The 19,823-nt window shown below is 42.6% G+C and overlaps 1 protein-coding gene across 1 annotated transcript; it reads left to right on the top strand.

Annotated features, from left to right (window-relative positions):
- Positions 1 to 1,025: 1,025 nt before the first annotated feature.
- Hcar2 (hydroxycarboxylic acid receptor 2) lies at positions 1,026 to 2,084 on the top strand. Its single transcript, XM_026403015.2, has one exon. The coding sequence runs from the start codon at positions 1,026 to 1,028 to the stop codon at positions 2,082 to 2,084; it is 1,059 nt and encodes a 352-aa protein (XP_026258800.2).
- The last annotated feature ends 17,739 nt before the right edge of the window (positions 2,085 to 19,823 follow it).

Below are 19,823 nucleotides of genomic sequence, written 5' to 3' on the forward strand. Positions count from 1 at the left end.
TGACAACTAAAAAAATATTTAAAAAAAAAATATCATGTGCTTACGGTGGGGGTGGTGGTTATATGGTGGTGGGTGGCAGAGCATATATAAGGATTCTCCATACTTTCTACTCAATTTTGCTGTGAACCTTAAACTTCTCTAAAAAAATTAAGTTTATTCATTATAAAAAATCACATCCTTAAAAATAAATCACTTAATTTAGCATGGAAGCATATCAAAATCTAATACAAACAAACAAGAAAAACCCAACTTAATTTAACATACCACTGACAACCAACCTGGGCTTAAGTTTTCAAACATCTTATGAAATTTTATGCTTTCAAGTAGTATTTTTACCCCCTAACCAGAGATTAATTGCAGAATTCTATTGTGGAAAAGCAATTCACGTTTTTACACAGAAGTGGCATAGGAAAAAAAAAAAAGCTCAAATTAACCCATAAAACTGGTAAAATGGCCAAAGATGGTCTTGTCAGTCTTTCCCAAAGCAATTACGTGCATGCTACCATTTTTTAAATCAGATGCATGCTAATATTTCATGCTAATTCTGAAGGATTCTGGAAAACCATACTGTTTGGCACAGGGACATTATTATTGCAATTGTTGATCTGTCAATTATGTAAACAAACCTAAGACTGTCAATTAATTTTCCAGTGCTGAGCAGTTAGTCAGGTCCATACATACAGCCTTCCAAAGGGATGTCCCCATTTTTTCTTTTTTAATAATTTGCAAATGACATTTGGCTTGCCTGAACTTATCCTTTACATTTAGAAAAATTTGTGGGTTCTTATATGCCCAGAGGACTTTTTATTACTTGTTTATGCAAACAGCAGGTTGCATAAGAGCCAAGCTAGCCTTTTTTTTTTTTTTTTTAAGTGATTTCGCAGTTTCCTGGTAACCATTCAGTCATCTATTTCAACACCCTGACATGACATAAAGGCAAATGCTGAACCACACATTCACCACACACTTCTTCCTTGAGCATTCGCTAGGTGAGGCGCTCTGGAGCGGACAGACCCGATCCACCCATGAACCGGCAGCACTCGCAGAACCATTCTCTGATGATACACAACAAGAGCTGCTGTGTGTTCCGGGACGACTTCATTGCCAATGTGCTGCCACCAGTGCTGGGGCTGGAGTTTGTGTTTGGACTCCTGGGCAATGGCCTTGCTCTGTGGATATTCTGCTTCCACCTTAAGTCCTGGAAATCCAGCCGGATCTTCCTGTTCAACTTGGCCGTGGCTGACTTTCTCCTCATCATTTGCCTGCCGTTCCTGACAGACAACTATGTGAGGAAGTGGGATTGGAAGTTTGGGGACATCCCTTGCCGGCTGATGCTCTTCATGTTGGCCATGAACCGCCAGGGCAGCATCATCTTCCTCACGGTGGTGGCCGTGGACAGGTATTTCCGGGTGGTCCATCCTCACCACTCTCTGAACAAAATCTCCAATCGGACAGCGGCCATCATCTCCTGCTTTTTGTGGGGTGTCACCATCGGCCTGACGGTTCACCTCCTCTACAAAAACATGTTGACCAAGAATGGGGACGCGAATCTGTGCAGCAGTTTTAGCATCTGCAAAACCTTCCGGTGGCACGATGCCATGTTCTTCTTGGAGTTCTTCTTGCCCCTGGGCATCATCTTGTTCTGCTCTGCCAAAATCATCTGGAGCCTGCGGCAGAGACAACTGGACAAGCATGCCAAGATCAAGAGAGCCATCAACTTCATCCTGGTGGTGGCCATTGTCTTCATCATCTGCTTCCTGCCCAGCGTGGCCGTGCGCATCCGCATCTTCTGGCTCTTGTACACCTCGGGGACGCAGGACTGTGAAGTGTACCGCTCAGTTGACTTGGCCTTTTTCATCACCCTCAGCTTCACCTACATGAACAGCATGCTGGATCCACTTGTGTACTACTTCTCCAGCCCATCCTTTCCCAACTTTTTCTCCATGTTGATCAACCGCTGCCTCGGGAAGAAGACACCTGATAAGCCAGATAATAACCGCAGCACCAGCTTGGAGCTCACGCAGGACATGAGTACTACCAGGAGTGTCCCGAACGCCTTAATGGCTGACCGCAGTGAACCATAGAGCCCCTCTTCTCTGGCCCCATCCTCTCGTTAAATAACCTCCCCAAGAGGGGAGGTTGTCACCAAGAACCAGGATCTCTGGAGAAACAGTTTGGATGTTGCACACTAGACCTGGCCTCCAGTTCCCTGGAACTTCCAAATTCAGAGAATCAGATTTAGAGAAATGGCACGGCAGAGCCGGAGGCTCGGTTGCAAGGTGCGATCACAGAAATCTCGAAGAACGGAGAGTAAAGGCACCTGAAACTTCTGCTTCGTCTCCATACTTCATCTCCATACTTAGAGAAATGGCACGGCAGAGCCAGAGGCTCGGTTGCAAGGTGCGATCACAGAAATCTCGAGGAACGGATAGTAAAGGCACTTGAAACTTCTACTTCATCTCCAAACTTCTTCTTCATCTTCATACTCCATACAATGGCTGATTGTCCATTTTCTATTGCACTGGGATGAAGCCAAGGAGCTGCCCATCGGTACCTGTGACTCGTTGGCTTCTTACCTTCCCTAGACTGAGACTTGGGTGACCCTCAGCTCCTAGTGCACTATCTAGCCTCTTCGTGAACTTCAGAGAGATAAGAAAAGTCAAGAGATTGGAGGGGAGTTATGTTGCTCCTGGAGGGGACTCAGGCATGGCTAAGCAAGCCAGCAGGTCACCTGAGTTCCATGGGCACATTCACCTTTCAGCCATGTTTAGCAGAAATGGGCTAGGTGAAGAGATTCTTAAGCTTTGGTTAATATCTGAGTTTCCAGAGGTGGTCAGAAAGGGATTATCCCCAGGAGGGACTGAGCGGAACAGTGTTCTGAGGGATAAGGAATGGCATTTGTGCCACAACCAGTAACTAATCCATTCTCTCATTTACAGTAATTTGAAGATGGAGCAGTTAAAAGGCTTCAGGGAAGAGAACTGCTTCCCACCTGTTTGCTTCTGTCATAAAAGGGAAATATGTGGCTGCCCCCTGGTTAGGAGGGAAGAATCCTCCTGGTTTGTTTGCTTGTGTTTCTGTACTTATAATAATATCTACCATTTTAATAAATTTTGATAGGAGACACAGTCTGGTATTGCATGTCTGGGTTATGGTTCACAGAAATCAGCTTCTTACTTAAGCAGAGACCTTTATGGGCTGTTAACTATGTCCTGGTAGGAAAAAAAAACATAGGGACACAGGCACTGAATTATATTATAAGACAGCTAAGTAAAAATTACCCATGTCTTGGGTCAGGAAAGGCCTGGGAAGAAATAAAAACAAATGAATCTAGAAGGATGTGCAGAAAAGATTGCAAGAGCACCTTTTATTTAGAGTTTGTTTATTTATTTATTTATTTAGAGTTTGGTGAGTACTGCAATTGGTATTTGTGTATTTAAAAAGGAATCAGACCAGAGTGGGATTTTTTTCCTGTAAGAGGGGGAAGAAAGAGCTTCCTAGGGAATAGTTTCAGTTCCCTGTTCTGAGATGGAAAGGAGATGTACTGGTTTGGGTCTGTGATCTGTCCAAGTTTCTGTTACGATTTCATTTCCATCTTCTGTCACTCCTTGATCAACAAGATGAGGCTTGCTGACTGGGATGCAGATAAGGAATGCAGATATGCAGACTCCTAGCCTTCTATGAATGGCAGTGAATGGAGAAAGATGACTGGGGATATAGCTCAGTTGATAGAATACTTACCTTGCATGCACAAGGCCCTGGGTTCAATCCCCAGCAACACAAAAATAAAGAATGAAAGAACCACTTCAGTTATTTATATTAAAAAATAAATGAAGAAAGACACTTCTGAGTTTCTCAAAGAGGTTCATCTGTCACCAAGAATCTAATAAGTTAAAAGAAGGGATCTCTTCTTAAAGAAGAGAGAGCAGAGATGAGCTCAGAGGAAAGTCGGGACTTCCCCAGCCTCAGATATATGAGTCAGTACCAAGCCCAGTGTTGAAACTCCAGTTCTTCCAGGGGACCAGGAGGTTTGAAGTGTTTGGAACCCAACAACTCACATTCATTCATTCATTCATTCAGGCGTTTCCGGTGTGCCAGGTGCGCAGGGGTGGGGATAACTGGGAGGGCCTCTAGAAGGAAGTAACCTTGAGCAGAGCCCTCAATGACAAGACAGACCAAACAATGAGAAAATCTCAGGGAAGGACATTTGCTAATGCAAAGGCCCTGAGTTGAGAATGAGTTGGAAGTAGATGAGTGTGTTAGTTTCCTGTGGCTGTCTTAACAGAGCACCATAAACTGGGTGGCTTAAAACAACAAAAACTCATTCTTTCACAATTCTGAAGGCCATAAGTTCAATGTCAAGGTGTCGTCAGCAGCGTGCTGCTCCTTCTGGAGGTTCTGAGGGGAATCCAGTCTGTGCCATCCTCACAACAATCTTGGGTGCTCCTTGGCATATCAGCACATCATTCCAGTCTCTGCCGCCATCTTCACATAGCTTCTTCTCTTGGTGTCTCTCTCTCATTGAACCAGAAGTGTTTTACCACTGACCCACATCCCCTTTTTATTTTTTATTTTCAGATAGGGTCTCACTAAATTGCTTAGGGCCTCCCCAATTTGATGAGGCTGTCCTTGAACTTGTGATCCTCCTATCTCAGCCTCCTGAGTTGCTGGGATTACAGGCATGTGCCATCACCACTCCCCACATTACAACAGTTTTTAAGAGAGTTATTCCTTAAATTAGGTCTGTTTATTTGTCCAGGGGATCACTAATGTCAATTCAAAATGAGAGAAAGGGTTGGGGTGTGGCTTGGTGATAGAACTCTTGCCTAACATCCACAAGGCCCTGAATTAAATCTCCAGGGCAGAAAAAATAAATAAATAAAATGAGATAAAATGGGAGCCAATAAGGCCACATTGGACTAAATCAATGATGCATGCACCTGGTCTTGAACTGTGGTTTTATGAGAAAAGGGAGACAGGGAAGAAACAGAAAGAATATAGTGGGCCCTTTGTATCCATGGGTTCCATCCTTGGATTTATTATTCCCTAAGCAATACAGTGTAACAATTATTCACATAGCACTTACATCATATTAGGTGTAAAGAATCTAGCTAGACATGATTTAACACACACAGGAGGATATGTGTAGGTTCTATGCAAATATTAGACCATTTTATATAAGGGATTTGAGCATCCTCAGGTTTTGGTATCCACAGGGGTCCCGAAATCAAGCCCCTGCCAATACTTACATGTATATATGTCTGTGGAGGCACAGAGTGGGCAGTTATCATCATTTATGCATGATTTTCCTTTACCTTCTCTAAACCTGTGTTGCACTGCCTTCTTTATTTTGGTGGATACCAGTTCTGAGGATTCATGAGCTCCATGAGTTAATTGTCCTCTATGTAAGGGGCACCTTACCCCTGAAATACATCCCCAGCCCTTACTTTTTTAATTTTTTTTTTTATTTTTATTTTTAAAGAGAGAGTGAGAGAGGAGAGAGAGAGAATTTTTAATATTTATTTTTTAGTTCTCGGCGGACACAACATCTTTGTTTGTTTGTATGTGGTGCTGAGGATCGAACCCGGGCCGCACGCATGCCAGGCGAGCGCGCTACCGCTTGAGCCACATCCCCAGCTCCTACTTTTTTTATTTTGAGACAAGTTTTCCATAAGTTGTCCAGGCTGGCCTTGAACTTGCCAAGGTTGGTCTTGAATTTGCAATCCACTAGAAGGACTTCCATTGAGCTGCTTCCAAATATCAAGAGACTATCCTTAAGTTTAGAACCATAAAATTGGGGATGCAAGGTCATGTTCATTCCTGATGTTGTGAGTTCCTTTACCTTCCACATTTATTAGTCTCTTCATCTGTGGGCCTTGCCTGAAGTGAGAATATTTGAATAGCACCCCGTATTCTGGTGAAGACACCTCATGGTCCTTAAAATGTCATTTGGTTTAATACCCAAAACACTTCTGAATATGATTTGGTGATCAGCTGGCCTTGCCGCAACTTCACAGATGCTCCATGACCCCCTTCTTTCAGTCCCAAACAACTGCGCTGAGATTTAGCTGACTGTGAGATTTAGCTAAGGAACAGGTTCTCCAATGTGCTTTATTTTTTTTTTAATATTTATTTTTCAGTTATCAGCGGACATAACATCTCTGTTTGTATGTGGTGCTGAGGATCGAACCTGGGCCGCACACATGCCAGGCGAGTGCGCTACCACTTGAGCCACATCCCCAGCCCTCCAACGTGCTTTAGACAGTGGTGGTGTCTGGTGGAATCACTAAGGCCCAGAAATGGACCATTTCCAAACAACAGGGCTCCAGGTCATTTCCTGGTTGCCCATCTTTTGGTTCAAATTGGTTGTGTCTTCAAATCAGATCTTGAATTATGATGAAAAAAACCTTTTTTTTTTGTACAAGGGATTGAATCCAGGTTCTATCACTGAGCCCCAGCCCCAGCCCTTTCTTTCTTTCTTTCTTTCTTTCTTTCTTTCTTTCTTTCTTTCTTTCTTTCTTTCTTTCTTTCTTTCTTTCTTTTTTCTTTTTTTTTTTTTTATTAAAGACAGCATATCGCTAAGTTACTTAGGCCTTCATTAAATTGCTGAGGCTGACTTTGAACTTGTGATCTTCCTGCTTCTGTCTCCTGAGTTGCTGGGATTACAAACCTGCACCAAGGCAACTGACTGGATGAAATTCTTAGATGGTTGAAGCCGGAGCTGTTCGTGTTGTACCAAACTTCTCAAGAAGGAAATTCCTTTTTTTTTTTTTTTCCCCCCCTTCTCATGGTAGTGAGAAGATGTCATTATAATTGTTTCATGCAAGGTCCTTGTGCTTGCAAGTAACTGAAATACCCTTTGGATTAGCGTAAGCAAAAAATTAAAAATAGAAAGAGAGGAAGGAAGCTGGAGAAAGTGGTGGTTCTCCCAGAACCTGGGAGAATTAAACTGGGCTTGAGCAACTCTGAGAAAGCATCATGTGGTCGTCCCCAAACTCTTAGCTATGAACAGACTCAGCCTCAGGACGTCTGCATCACTCAGGTCCCATATGAGAGAAATGGCTTTTCATCTTGCAGGGAATTGAATTCAAGGCCTTGCACATGCTAGGCAAGTGCTCTGTCACTGAGCTACACCCCAGCCCTGGTTTTCACTTTTTTTCTGAGGGGGGGGGGTTACTGAGGATTGAACTCAGAGGCACTCAACCACTGAACCATATCCCCAGCCCTATTTTTTATTTTATTTAGAGACAGGGTCTCATCGAGTTGCTTAGTGCCTCACTGTTGCTGAGGCTGGCTTTGAAATCGAGATTCTCCTGCCTCAGCCTCCTGAGCCACTGGGATGACAGGTGTGCACTACCATACCCAGCTAGGTGAGTACTCCACCAACTGAGCTATATCCCCAGTCCCTGGTTTTCACATTTTATTGGGGGAAACCAGGGAGGGTCTCCTCCCCATCAACAGAAGTGGTCACCCTTCTTCAACCACTCCACTGGGGCTTCTGGGAATGTTCTATTACCTGGAAAGGTCACTAGGGGTGGGGCCCAGGGGCCCATGATGATATCCTTGGTGTAGACACTAAGTGGTAGTGGAACAAAAGGATGGCTCCGGATGGACAGGATCAGCACTGGCCCCTTGGCCCCAGCATTCGTAGGGAAGAGGATCTCAGGGTCATCTTGGTCCTGCCAGTGGCATAAAGGGTATTTTTATTTTTATTTTATTATTATTTTGGGGACAGGGGATTGACCCCAGCGGCGCTTGACCATTGACCTATATCTCATGTGATTTTTTTTTTTTTTGAGACAAGACCTCACTAATCTGCTGAAGCTGGCATTGAACCTGCAATCCTCCTGCCTCAGTCTCCCAAGTTGCTGGGATATAGACATCTACCATTGTGCCTGTCTATAAAAGGTGTTTTTAACAACTTTTTGCACAACTACATTCTCTCTGCCAGGTGTTCCTCAGATAATATTTCAAGTTTCCCTTCAAATGCACTAGCATGTTTTGACCTTCAGCAGAGCCACTCTCTGACTTCCAAATTTTCTGCCATGCTACAAAACTATGGTCTTCCTGATTACAGAGAGGCCATCAATCAGTCTTCAGGGGCTATGTAGTTCTCACTGACCTAAATCCATTCATGCTCCTCTAGATTTGTGTTCTAGAGCCCTTCAGCCAGCCTTCCTGGGAATGAAAGGCTTTGTTATGCTATACATTTTTCAGTAAACTCAGGGCAAAGAAATACTCTTTGGCAAGTGTAGCTGAAGTGAGTACCTGGTCATGAAGTTTCTTTCACTGTTTCTTGACTTATTTACTTTATTTATTTATTTATTGGCATCAGGGATTAAACCCAGAGATATTTAACCACAGAGCCACATTCCCAACCCTTTTAATTTTTTATTTTGAGACAGGGTCTCACTAAGTTGCTTATAGCCTCGCTGGGATTTCAGGCATGCATCCTCATGCCCAGCTTGTTTCCTTTCTTTGATGGACAAAAGGCACATTATTCTGCAGTCAGTGCAAGATTCTCCTTGGGCTCAAATGTAACATTTGACTAACGTTCTGCCTTGTCAAGCAGAAGAGGTTTGCATAGGGCATTATGAAATGTCAGGGACCTATAGTCCACAATCCCTCAGCCCTGTCTCATGAAAGGCTGGTGCTTCTGAGCTCTTAACAGATATTGACAGGCTCATAGGTATGGCCACACCCAGAGATGGATTTACAACCGTCAAATAGGTACTAGGGACAGTATATGATGTTGTCAAGGCACCTCTGCTTAGAAGAGAAAGTAAACTGATCTATTGGTGTTGTCAGGTTGAAAAACAGTTGGTTTCTTCTCAGCATGCTCACAAAATAGGTGACACATACATGGTAGGAAAATGATATCCGTAGCCATGTGGGGTCGTATACCCCTGTAATCTCAGCTACTCAGGAGACTGAGGCAGGAGGATCGAAAGTTCAAGGCCAGGGGCTGGGGATGTGGCTCAAGCGGTAGCGCGCTCGCCTGGCATGCGTGCGGCCCGGGTTCGATCTTCAGCACCACATACCAACAAGAATGTTGTGTCCACCGAGAACTAGAAAATAAATATTGAAAATTCTCTCTCTCTCTCTCTCTCCCCTCTCTCTTTAAAAATAAATAAATAAATAAAACAGTTCTTGTCATTTACCTTTGTTTAAAAAAAAAAAAAAAGAAAGTTCAAGGCCAGACTCAGCAATTTAGCAAAACCCTGTCATAAAATAAAAAGAGTCAGGGAGATAGCTCAGTGGCAGAGCACTTGCCTACCATATGCAAGGCCCTGGATTCAATCCCTAGTACCAAAAAAAGAAAACAGAAAAAGGAAAAAAAAAAAAGGTTTTGGTAAAGCAATGTGAATGCAAAGACACACTCAAATTGGAGAGAAGCCACATTCAACATCATCTGATCACCATCTATTATTACATCTAAGTTTTGCTATATGGTAACTGGCAGACACTGCTTAGTATTATATAGATTATTTTATTTAATCCTTTCAATAACAGGGCACAGTGGTGCATGCCTGTAATCCCAGTGACTGAGGAGGACAAAGCAGGAGGATTGCAAGTTTGAAGCTAGCCTCAGCAACTTAGTAAGACCCTGCCTCAAGATAAAACACATATAAAGGTCTGGGGATATAGTTCAGCAGCTGGGGATATAGCTCTGGGGTAGAGCACCCTTGAGTTCAATCCTCAGTACCACCCCCCCCCCAAAAAAAAAGTTACATACTGTATAATTTAATTTATATAGCATTTTATCTATCTATCTATCTATCTATCTATCTATTTATTTTTTATGTGGTGCTGAGAATTGAACCCAGTGCCTCACATGTGCTAGGCAAGTGCTCTACCACTGAGCCATGACCACAGCCCATATAACATTTTTTTGATTCTTTCCTTTTTTGTTATACTGGGGTTTTGTTGGTTTGTTTATCTTTTCCTTTAATGGAACTGGGACTTGAACCCAGGCATCTGTGCACGCAAGCCAAGTGCTTTGCCACTGAGCTACATCTCAACCCTTGTCATGCTGGGGATTGAGCCCAAGGTATCTAGCATGCTAGGCAAGAGCTCTTTCACTATCACTTCTATCACTAAGCTATACTCACTCAACCCCCACATATCATATCTTTTTTTTGCGGGGGGGGGGGCAGGTACTGGGGATTTAACCCAGGCCACATCCCCAACCCTTTTAATTTGATTTATTTATTTATTTAGTTAGTTAGTTAGTTTTTGGTTTTGGGTACTAGGTATTGAACTCAGGGGCACTCAAGCACTGAGCCACATCCCCAGCCCTATTTTGTGTTTTATTAGAGACAGGTTCTCACTGAGTTGCTTAGCATCTCGCTAAATTGCTGAGGCTGGCTTTGAACTCAGGATCCTCCTGCCTCCACCTCCTGATTACAGGCATGCGCCACCATGCCCGGCCCCTTTTTATTTTTTATGTTGAGACAGGGTCTTTTTAAGTTACTTGGTGCCTCCCTACATTGCTGAAGCTGACCTTGAATGTGTGATCCTCCTGCCTCAGCCTTCAGAGTCTCTGGGTTTGCCAGTATGTGCCACCACACCTGGCATGATTGGTGTCCTTAAAAAGAGATTAGGGGGCTGGGATTGTGGCTGAGTAGTAGAGCGTTCGCCTAGCACGGACGGGCCCAGGTTTGATTCTCAGCATCACACAAAAATAATAATAATAATAAAAGGCATTGTATTGTGTCCATCTACAAAAAAAAGATTCTCTCTCTCTCTCCCCCTCCCTGCCCCCGCCCTTAAAAAAAAAAAAAAAAAAAAGAGAGAGAGAGATTAGGACACAGACACAGCCAGAGGAAAAAACATGTGAAGACTCAGGAGAAGAGGCCTCAGAAGACACAATCTTACCAACACCTTGATCTGAGACTTCTAGCCTCAGAACTGGAAGAAAATAAATCTATTGTTAAAACACCATGGCTGTAGTGCTTTGATGTGGCCCTGTGACTGAAATAGTGTCTGATCACCAACCTTCTAGGCCTACATCAGCTGGTTCCAGAGCTCAACTGGAATGTCCTATGTGTTTATTTAAAAACTGCTTATCATCTATAAATCTGAATAGAAATTTACATGAGGCCTGCTGTGCTGCACAGCAGAGAAATTCAACTTTAGAAAAAACAGAAGAACATGAAGAACAGATTGACTTTTCATAAGCAAACATACCCCAACTGCTTACTCTATCTCCCCATCTATCTTGTTTAATAATAGAAATAGGTCACAAAATCCATTAAAATTCATGTTAAAAAAAATGAATGAGAGGGGGGGAGATTATATCGCTCTCTGGTTGCCATAGAGATAGAACATTGACATTTCAGTCATGATTTTAAAAAACAAACTAATAAAACTATTACAAAATTATGACAGTCCAGAAAACCCTCCTCAATATTCTAATCTACCATTATTATGTCTAACAAAGAGTATACCCACATAAAGTTCCTAATAATTACCTTTGCTCTACAAAAAAAAAAAAAAAATGGATTATGCCTTTTTTTCCAAACACAAAAACTTCCAATTATCCTCAGCAAAAGATCATGAGTTGGTGGTGCAATCACTACCACCACCTAATTTCAGGAATTTTTCATCACCCCACAAAGAAACCTTGTGTCTACTCGCAGTCATTCCACATTTTTCTCTTCCCCCAGCCCCCCAGGAAACACAAATCTAATCTGACCCTACAGTTACAATGATTTTTCTTTTTTAATGAAGAAAATGTCATAACAGGGTAAGAAAAATTAGGGAAGGAGAATATAGGGGAATTTTTGCAATCCAAGAAACTTCAATCTAGTTTTTTAAATTATTTTAATCTAGTGCAGCCAAAGGATGAGATTCAAGGACGCCCAAGGATTCAGAGTGCAATCCTCATGGTTCCTAATAAGGAAACTACTTGAAAAAGCCTGACCAAACCAAAGATCCTAAAAAGAAAATGAAAGAAAGTGGGAGGGAGAGGGAAAACTATGTTAAGAACACATAGGAGGGCTGGGGGTGTGGCTCAAGCAGTAGCACACTCGACTGGCATGCGTGTGGCCTGGGTTTGATCCTCAGCACCACATACAAACAAAGATGTTGTGCCCACCGAAAACTAAAAAATAAATATTAAAAAAAATTCTCTTTCTCTCTCTCTCTCTCTCTTAAAAAAAAAAAATACCACATAGGAGCCAGATGCGGGGGTGCAGGCCTGTCATCCCAGCAACCCAGGAGGCTGAGGCAGGAGGATCACAAGTTCCAGACCACCAGCCTAAGCAACTTAGGGAGACCCTGTCTCAAAAAATAAAAAGGGGGGCTGGGGATGTGGCTCAAGCGGTAGCGCGCTCGCCTGGCATGCGTACGGCCCGGGTTCGATCCTCAGCACCACATACGAACAAAGATGTTATGTCCACCGAAAACTAAAAAATAAAGATTAAAAAAAAAAATTATCTCTAAAAAAAAAAAAAGTAAAATAAATAAATAAATAAAAAGGGCTGGGATGTGACTCAGTTTTAAGGCACCCTGGGTTAAATCCCCAGTACTTAAAAAAAAAAAAAAAGTCATATAGGCATGACATCTTAAATGGATTTCTGTAGGACTCTTGTAAAAGAGAAGACCTCAAAGTAAACTGATATTCTCTAAGGGAAATTATAGGGAATACTAGATTATCTCAGCCAAAATCATAGATTGGGGGTGGGGAGGAGCTGTTTCCTGGGTCTCATCAGGGAACAGGGGCAAAGGAAAGGGGATGGAACTAAAAGTGTTCCAAAGGTCTCCTGTTATTGGGGTGAGAGAGAAAGGAAATATGACATAATGAGAAATATGTATATTGTTTCTGACCCTGGTCACTGGTACAGAACTTGTATATCCTTGAACTTCCCAAATAAAATATTTGGTTCTTGTTCCTATTCCTGATATAAGAGCTTTAAGACTCTGGAAACTTTGGAGTTCTTAGTTGTTTCTTTGTCTTGTGCTGGGGATTGAACCCAGGGATACTTTGTCACTAAGCTACATCCCCAGTCTTTTTAATTTTTATATTTATTTATTTATTTATTTAAATTTCAAGACAGAGTCTTGCTAAATTGCCCAAGCTGGCTTTGAGCTTGTGATCCTCCTGCCTTGGCCTGCTGAAACCCTGGAATTACAAGTGTGCACCACAGCAACTGGCTGCAATGTCTTTTTGTTGCTGATGAGATGACTGGTGGCTAGATTCATGCACAGGTTCAGGCTCTGATGCTAACCCCAGGACAACAGTGTCAGATTCGAATTGTAGAACATGAGTTATTATCCAGAGAGAACTGGAAAATCTCTTGGTGTGGAAAGCCTACACAGTTGGTGCAAGAAATGTTTTGAGTGTTTAGAAAAACAGCTTATTTCAGGGTCCTAGAGTGTAAGAAATGGTAGATCACATATTTCTGATTTTCAGAGCAAGGAAATTTGTCATGAACAGGGAGATCTTAACCAAGCCTGGGAACTCAGAAGCTATGAAAGAAAAGATGGATATATTTGACTACATAAACAGTCAAATGCTTTGTGTAACAAAGGATACCATAAATAAAGCCAATTCAAATAGTGGAGCTGGAAAAATATTTGCAATATAAATAGTAGTCATCAACTCTATTGAACCATCACTGTGTGCCAGGTCTCATTCTATTTGCTTGACGAGAATTAGTCATTTTATCTCAAACAATGCTATGAAGTGGGAATGATGATGATCATGACGATGATTATTTTATAGATGGGTAAACTGAGGCATCCAAAGGTTAAATAATTTGCAGAGGTCACAGGGACACTCGGGGGAGAATCTAGATGTGACCTTGGCAGCCTGCCCTACAGCCAATGCTCTTAATCACTCCTCAGATGAAAACCAAAGCCAAATGGACACTTTTTACAAATTGACCTGGCAAAGACAAACAACCATTATAGAAATGGTCTTAGGCTATAAATAGGCTATCTACAGAGAAGCAAAACCAATGGGTAACCAAAGTATGAAAAGAAAATCAAATTCAACAGAAGTCAGAAACGTGAAGGAAAGAAGCAACGAGGTAGTGCTTTACATTCATCACACTGACACAGACTAAAATGAGGACTATCCATTGCTGGCAGGAATATGGAGAAAAGGGTGCTCTCGTGCCTGGGGAGCTTTGCAGCCATTTGGGAGAGCAATCTGGCAATGTCTGTGAAAACTGAAACTAAACATACCCTTTGACCTGCTAATCCCACTCCTGGGAATCTGTCCCAAAGAAAAAAAAACACCAACACTTAAGAACAAGGATGTTTATCAGAGTATTTGTGTGTGTGTGTGTGTGTGTGTGTGTGTGTGTGTGAGAGAGAGAGAGAGAGAGAGAGAGAGAGACAGAGAGAGAGAGAGAGAGAGAACTGGTCACAAAGTGAATGCCCACTGAAAGGGCAACAGCTGAATGAATTAACCCACACCCATCCTTTGCATCCCTGTGACCAAAATATTTGACAAGAACAACTTAGAAGAGGGAAAGTTTATTTTGTCTCAAGGTTTCTGAGGTTTAGTCCATGGTGGGCCAACTCCATCGCTGTGGGCCCAAGGTGAGGCAGGACATCTTGGCAGAAGGACGTAGTGAGGAAAACTACTCTCTCCTGGCTGTGGGGAAGCAGAAAGAAGGAGGAGAAGGAGCCGCAGGGAGGAAGCACAGCCCAGCAACCCACACCTGCCAGCCACCTCTCACCAGCCAGTTCCCAACCAGTCAGTCCATTCAAACTGGGATGGACTGATTGGGTCACAGCCCTCACTATCTAATCATTTCACCTCTGAACATTCCTGCATTAACACAATAGCTTTGGGGGAACTCCTTCTATCCAAATTATAACACTATGGAGTGTTTTATGGCCATTAAAGAGAATTAGCACCTCTGACATTCAGTATTTCTACAAACTACCTTGAAGTAATGATGCAAAAAAAAAAAAAAAGCATATTATCTACCATACCAAAAAAAAAAAAATGTGTATTTGTAGAGGACTTTATATGAACACAGAAAGTATAAAGAACTTTTTTTGGGGGGATATTGTACTGGGAATTAAACCCAGGGGTACTTTATCACTAAGTTACATCCCCAGCCCTTCTTATTTCTATTTTTATTTTTTTTAACAAAGTTGGTGTTATTTTATTTGAACTTTTATTTTGTTCATTGATATGTGGTGCTAAAAATTAAACCCAGTGCCTCACACATGCTAGGCAAGCGCTCTGCCTCTGAGCCACAACCCCAGCCCCCTTATTTTTGTTTTTGTGACAGGATCTCACTAAGTTGCTTAGGACCTTGCCACATTGCCCAGGTTGGCCTCAAACCTGCAAACCTCCTGCCTCAGCCTCCCAAGTTACTGGGATTATAGGCATGTGCTACCGTGCCTGGCTAACAAGTTTCTTGTAGCGAGAGGTAGGGTGATTGATGTGGTTGAGGAGTCAGTGAAAGGGTAAAGTTTCTAAGCTGGAAAGCTTGAAAGTAAAAGATTAGGTATTATTAAATTCCTCTGTTACACCCAAATTCCTGAGACAGTTAAGACAACGCCCTACTGGCCATTTAGCCTAGGGCCCTGTGCAATTTGTTGCAGGGCCCGAACCAATCAGTTTGAATGTGTACCCAGCTTAGGAATGACCAATCACCCCCGCCCGATCCGTTCCCGCCAATGAATGTGCCAATCACGTCTCAGAGTTGTTGTTCAATTTCCCCGCGCCTCATGATGATTTGTTCTGATGTATGCAAAGCCCACAGCCCTCTCCAAAAAGTGTACTTAAGCTCTGCTTGACCTTTGCTCTGGGCTCTGGGCTGCTCTCCCTTCTTGAGTGAGCACAGAGTCCCAGCGCGCTGGAATGGATCCCAATAAATATCCCCTTTTGCCAATTGCATGGAGTCAGTCTCTTGGGTGGTCTCTCCCTCCGACGTTTCGCCGTACCTTTACATCAGGAGCTGAAGAAAGAGGACTATGGAGAAAAATCACTGCCCACAGACAAACTCAACCTGCCACCTGCCTTTTATAAATGAAGTTTTATTGGAACATAGCTGTTCAGAGGTCCAGGACAGGGTAGGACTCCTGAGCCATATACGTCCAAAAGAAGAAACAAAAGAGCACTCATTCTGTTCCCCTTGCATAATTTGAGAGAGAGGGCCTTGTTACAGATCGCATTTGGGGGTCTCACTCCTCCTGCCTGAGTCCGGGCCCCACTCATTTATTCACGGATTGACGAGGCTGCTTTGATGCTGCAAGGCAGAGTGGAATGATTGGGGCAGAGACTGCCTAAAATACTTTAATACAGATAAATTTGGTGAGACTAAAGTTTGTTTGGGTTATTCTGAAATAAAATTAGGTATAAGTACACATTAACATACTAATAAAAATTTGTGTATGTAAGCCAGGTGACACATACGGTGACACATGCCTGAAATCCCAGCAACTCGGGAGGCTGAGACAGGAGGAGGGCAAGTTTGAGACCAGTTTCAGCAACTTAGCAAGACACTGTCTCAAAAATATAAAATAAAAAGGGCTGAGGATATAGCTCAGTAGTAAAGTACCCCTGGGTTTAATCCTCAGTACCAAAAAATTACATATGCATCTAGCTATAATAAAATAGGATCAATTGGGCCTGCAAACTGGCAGCCTGCTGGCTCAAAGGGCTGTCATTTGTGCATTTGACCAGGCATCCATGTTGGACACCTGTAATCCCAGATACTCAGGAAGCTGAGGCAGGAGGATCTTGAGTTTGAGGCCAGTCTTTGCAATTTAGCTAGATTGTGTTGAAAGGGTAAAGTTTCTAAGCTGGAAAGCTTGAATGTAAAAGATTAGGTATTATTAAGTTCCTCTGTTACACCCAGAACTTGGAATTCCTGAGATAGTTAAAACAACGCCCTACTGGCCATTTAGCCTAGGGCCCTGTGCAGTTCGTCACAGGGCCCGAACCAATCAGTTTGAATGTGTAACCCGCTTACGAATGACCAATCACCCTCGCCCGACCTGTTCCCGCCAATCACGTCTCAGAGTTGTTGTTCAATTTCCCCTCGCCTCATGATGATTTGTTCTGATGTATGCAAAGCCCACTGCCCTCTCCAGAAAGTGTACTTAAGCTCCACCTGTCCTCGTTCTGGGCTCTGGGCTGCTCTCCCTTCTTGAGTGAGCACAGAGTCCCAGCGCGCTGGAATGGATCCCCAATAAATCCCCTTTTGCCAATTGCATGGAGTCAGTCTCTTGTGTGGTCTCTCCCTCCGATGTTCCGCCGGACCCCCCCCCCCTTACAGTGTCTCAAAATAAAATAAAGATTGGGGTATCCATGAGGACTCCAGTACCCCAAAGAAAAAGGAAAGAAGTTGTGTGATGAGCCAGTGTTGTTTTCACACATTTCTGTATGCTCTGGGTCTGTGATCCATGCAAATATTTCCATTAGACGCAAGGTCTGAAGCACATAAACAAAAATATGGGTATATCTGAGGTATTAACATTTCCTGGAGGGAGGGGTGTTGGCAAGGATGTGGGGAAACTGAAACCCTTGTGCTTTGCTGGTGGAGATGTAAAATGGTGTACCCACTGTGGAAAACAGTTTGGCAGTGCCTTATTAAGTAAAACATAGAATTACCATATTACCCTACTCCAGGGGACATCCAAAAGAATTGAAAACAGGTGTTCAAACATTAAAAATTAAAATTTGAACACGAATGCTCATAGCAGCTCTATTCACACAGTCAAAAAGTGGAAAGTGAGCCAGTAGCAGAAGATGGATAAACAAATGAGGTCTATCTGTACAGAGGGGATTATTCAGACACAGAAAGGGACAAGACAAGGACCCAGGCTGTAACCTGGATGAGCCCTGAAGCACGGCGCTGAGTGAAAGCCAGAACCACAAACAGGAAATGGTCAGAACAGGCCAATCCACAGGAGTAAAAGCAGATGGCAGGTGGCCAGGGCAGGAGGGCGGGTGATCAGTGAGTGACTGGTAAGGAATTCGGGGTTTCCTAGGGGGTGGCAGAAAAAGTTCTGAACTAGATAACAGAGTGACGGTTGCAATGTCATGGGTGTGCTTAATGCCACTTTCAGATGGCATTAAGTTTTATTTTACACATATTTTATCATAAAAAGAAGTTCCATGGGCTGGGGATGTGGCTCAAGCGGTAGTGCGCTCGCCTGGCATGCGCAGGGCACTGGGTTCGATCCTCAGCACCACATAAAAATAAAGATGTTGTGTCCACCGAAAACTGAAAAATAAATATTAAAAAATTCTCTCTCTCTCTCTCTCTCTCTCTCTCTCTCTTAAAAAAAAAGAAAGAAGTTCCATGATGGGACAATTGGGGGACAATGTTTAAAAAAGCAACTTGGGGAGAGGCAATATAGAAAAAAAAAAAAAAAAGGTCAGAATTACCCTAGAGCAGATACATGAATAATTCAACTTTTAAGAACAGTGAGTGAGGGATTTTGTCCACCCTTAAGGAAATCACCTCCTTTGATCCTCTTAATACAGGATTTGGGGTGTGTTCATTCCTAGCCCACAAAACTTTGAGTTTATTCACTGTTTCTCAACTGACTCTTGTCTGACTGTGTTACTTGAGACTTCCTGGGATGCACACTGAGGTCATGGGAGACAAGGTAGCAATCCCAGCCAGAGGAGTTGGCTCTGGATACTGGGGAGCCTTGTGGAGAACCGGAACATATGGTCTTTAATTGATTCACACTTTTCATCTGTTAGAAGGTGTATCATTAATTAATGGATCACAAAGAAAGAAAGATAATGCACACAATGAAACTGTGAGGGCTGGGGATGTGGCTCAAGCGGTAGCGCGCCCATGCCTGGCATGCGTGCGGCCCGGGTTCGATCCTCAGCACCACATACAAACGAAGATGTTGTGTCTGCCAATAACTAAAAAATAAATATTAAAAAAAAAAAATGAAACTGTGATATACTTCTTTCCTCCCACTTTAAAATTTCATTATTCTTTTAGTCTCAACCACTGATTTCTCATTTCCTGTATTATTCTTTTGCATATATGAAAAGGAAAATATTACAGAAACAGTATAGTATAGAAGTTTGTCAAAAATTTAAAAATTGGCCAGGCACGGTGAAACGTGCCTATAATCCCAACTACTTAGGAGACAGAAACAGGAGGACTGCAAATTCAAGACCAGCCGGGGCAACTTAAGGGAAACCTTGTCTCAAAATAAAATAAAAGGGGTCTGGGGTTGTGGCTCAGTGGTAGAGTGCTTGCCTTGCATGGGTGGAGGCTCTGGGTTTGATCCTCAGCACCACATATAAGTAAATTAAGGTATTGTGCCTGTCTACAAGTAAAAACTTTTTAAAATAAATAAATAGATAAAATAAAAGGGCTATAGCTCTGTGATTAAGCATCCCCTGGGTTCAATCCCTAGAATAATCAATCAATAAATCAATAAATATGGGCTGGGGTTGTGGCTCAGTGGTAGAGCGTCACCTACCAGGCGTGAGGCACTGGGTTCGATCCTCAGCACCACTTAAAAATAAAATAAAAATCTTGTGTCCACCAATAACTAAAAAATAAATATATAAAAATAAATAAATAAATAACTTTTTAAAACGAAAATAATAATAATAATTTAAAAAATAGAACTACCATGTGATCCAGCAATGTCAATACCGGTTTGGATATCCAAAGGAAATGGAATAAGAATGTTGAAGAGATATTTGCACTACCACATTCATTGAGCCATTATTCACAACAGCGAAGAAATGGAAACAACCCAGGAGGTCATCCATAGATGAATGGACTGAGAAAATGAGGTCTACAGACACAATAGAACACTATTCTGCCAAGAAAGGAAGGAAATCCTGTCATTCTCAAGCACAT

This window comes from Urocitellus parryii, chromosome 3 (genome assembly GCF_045843805.1).
Source record: "Urocitellus parryii isolate mUroPar1 chromosome 3, mUroPar1.hap1, whole genome shotgun sequence".
Classification (NCBI taxonomy): Eukaryota; Metazoa; Chordata; class Mammalia; order Rodentia; family Sciuridae; genus Urocitellus; species Urocitellus parryii.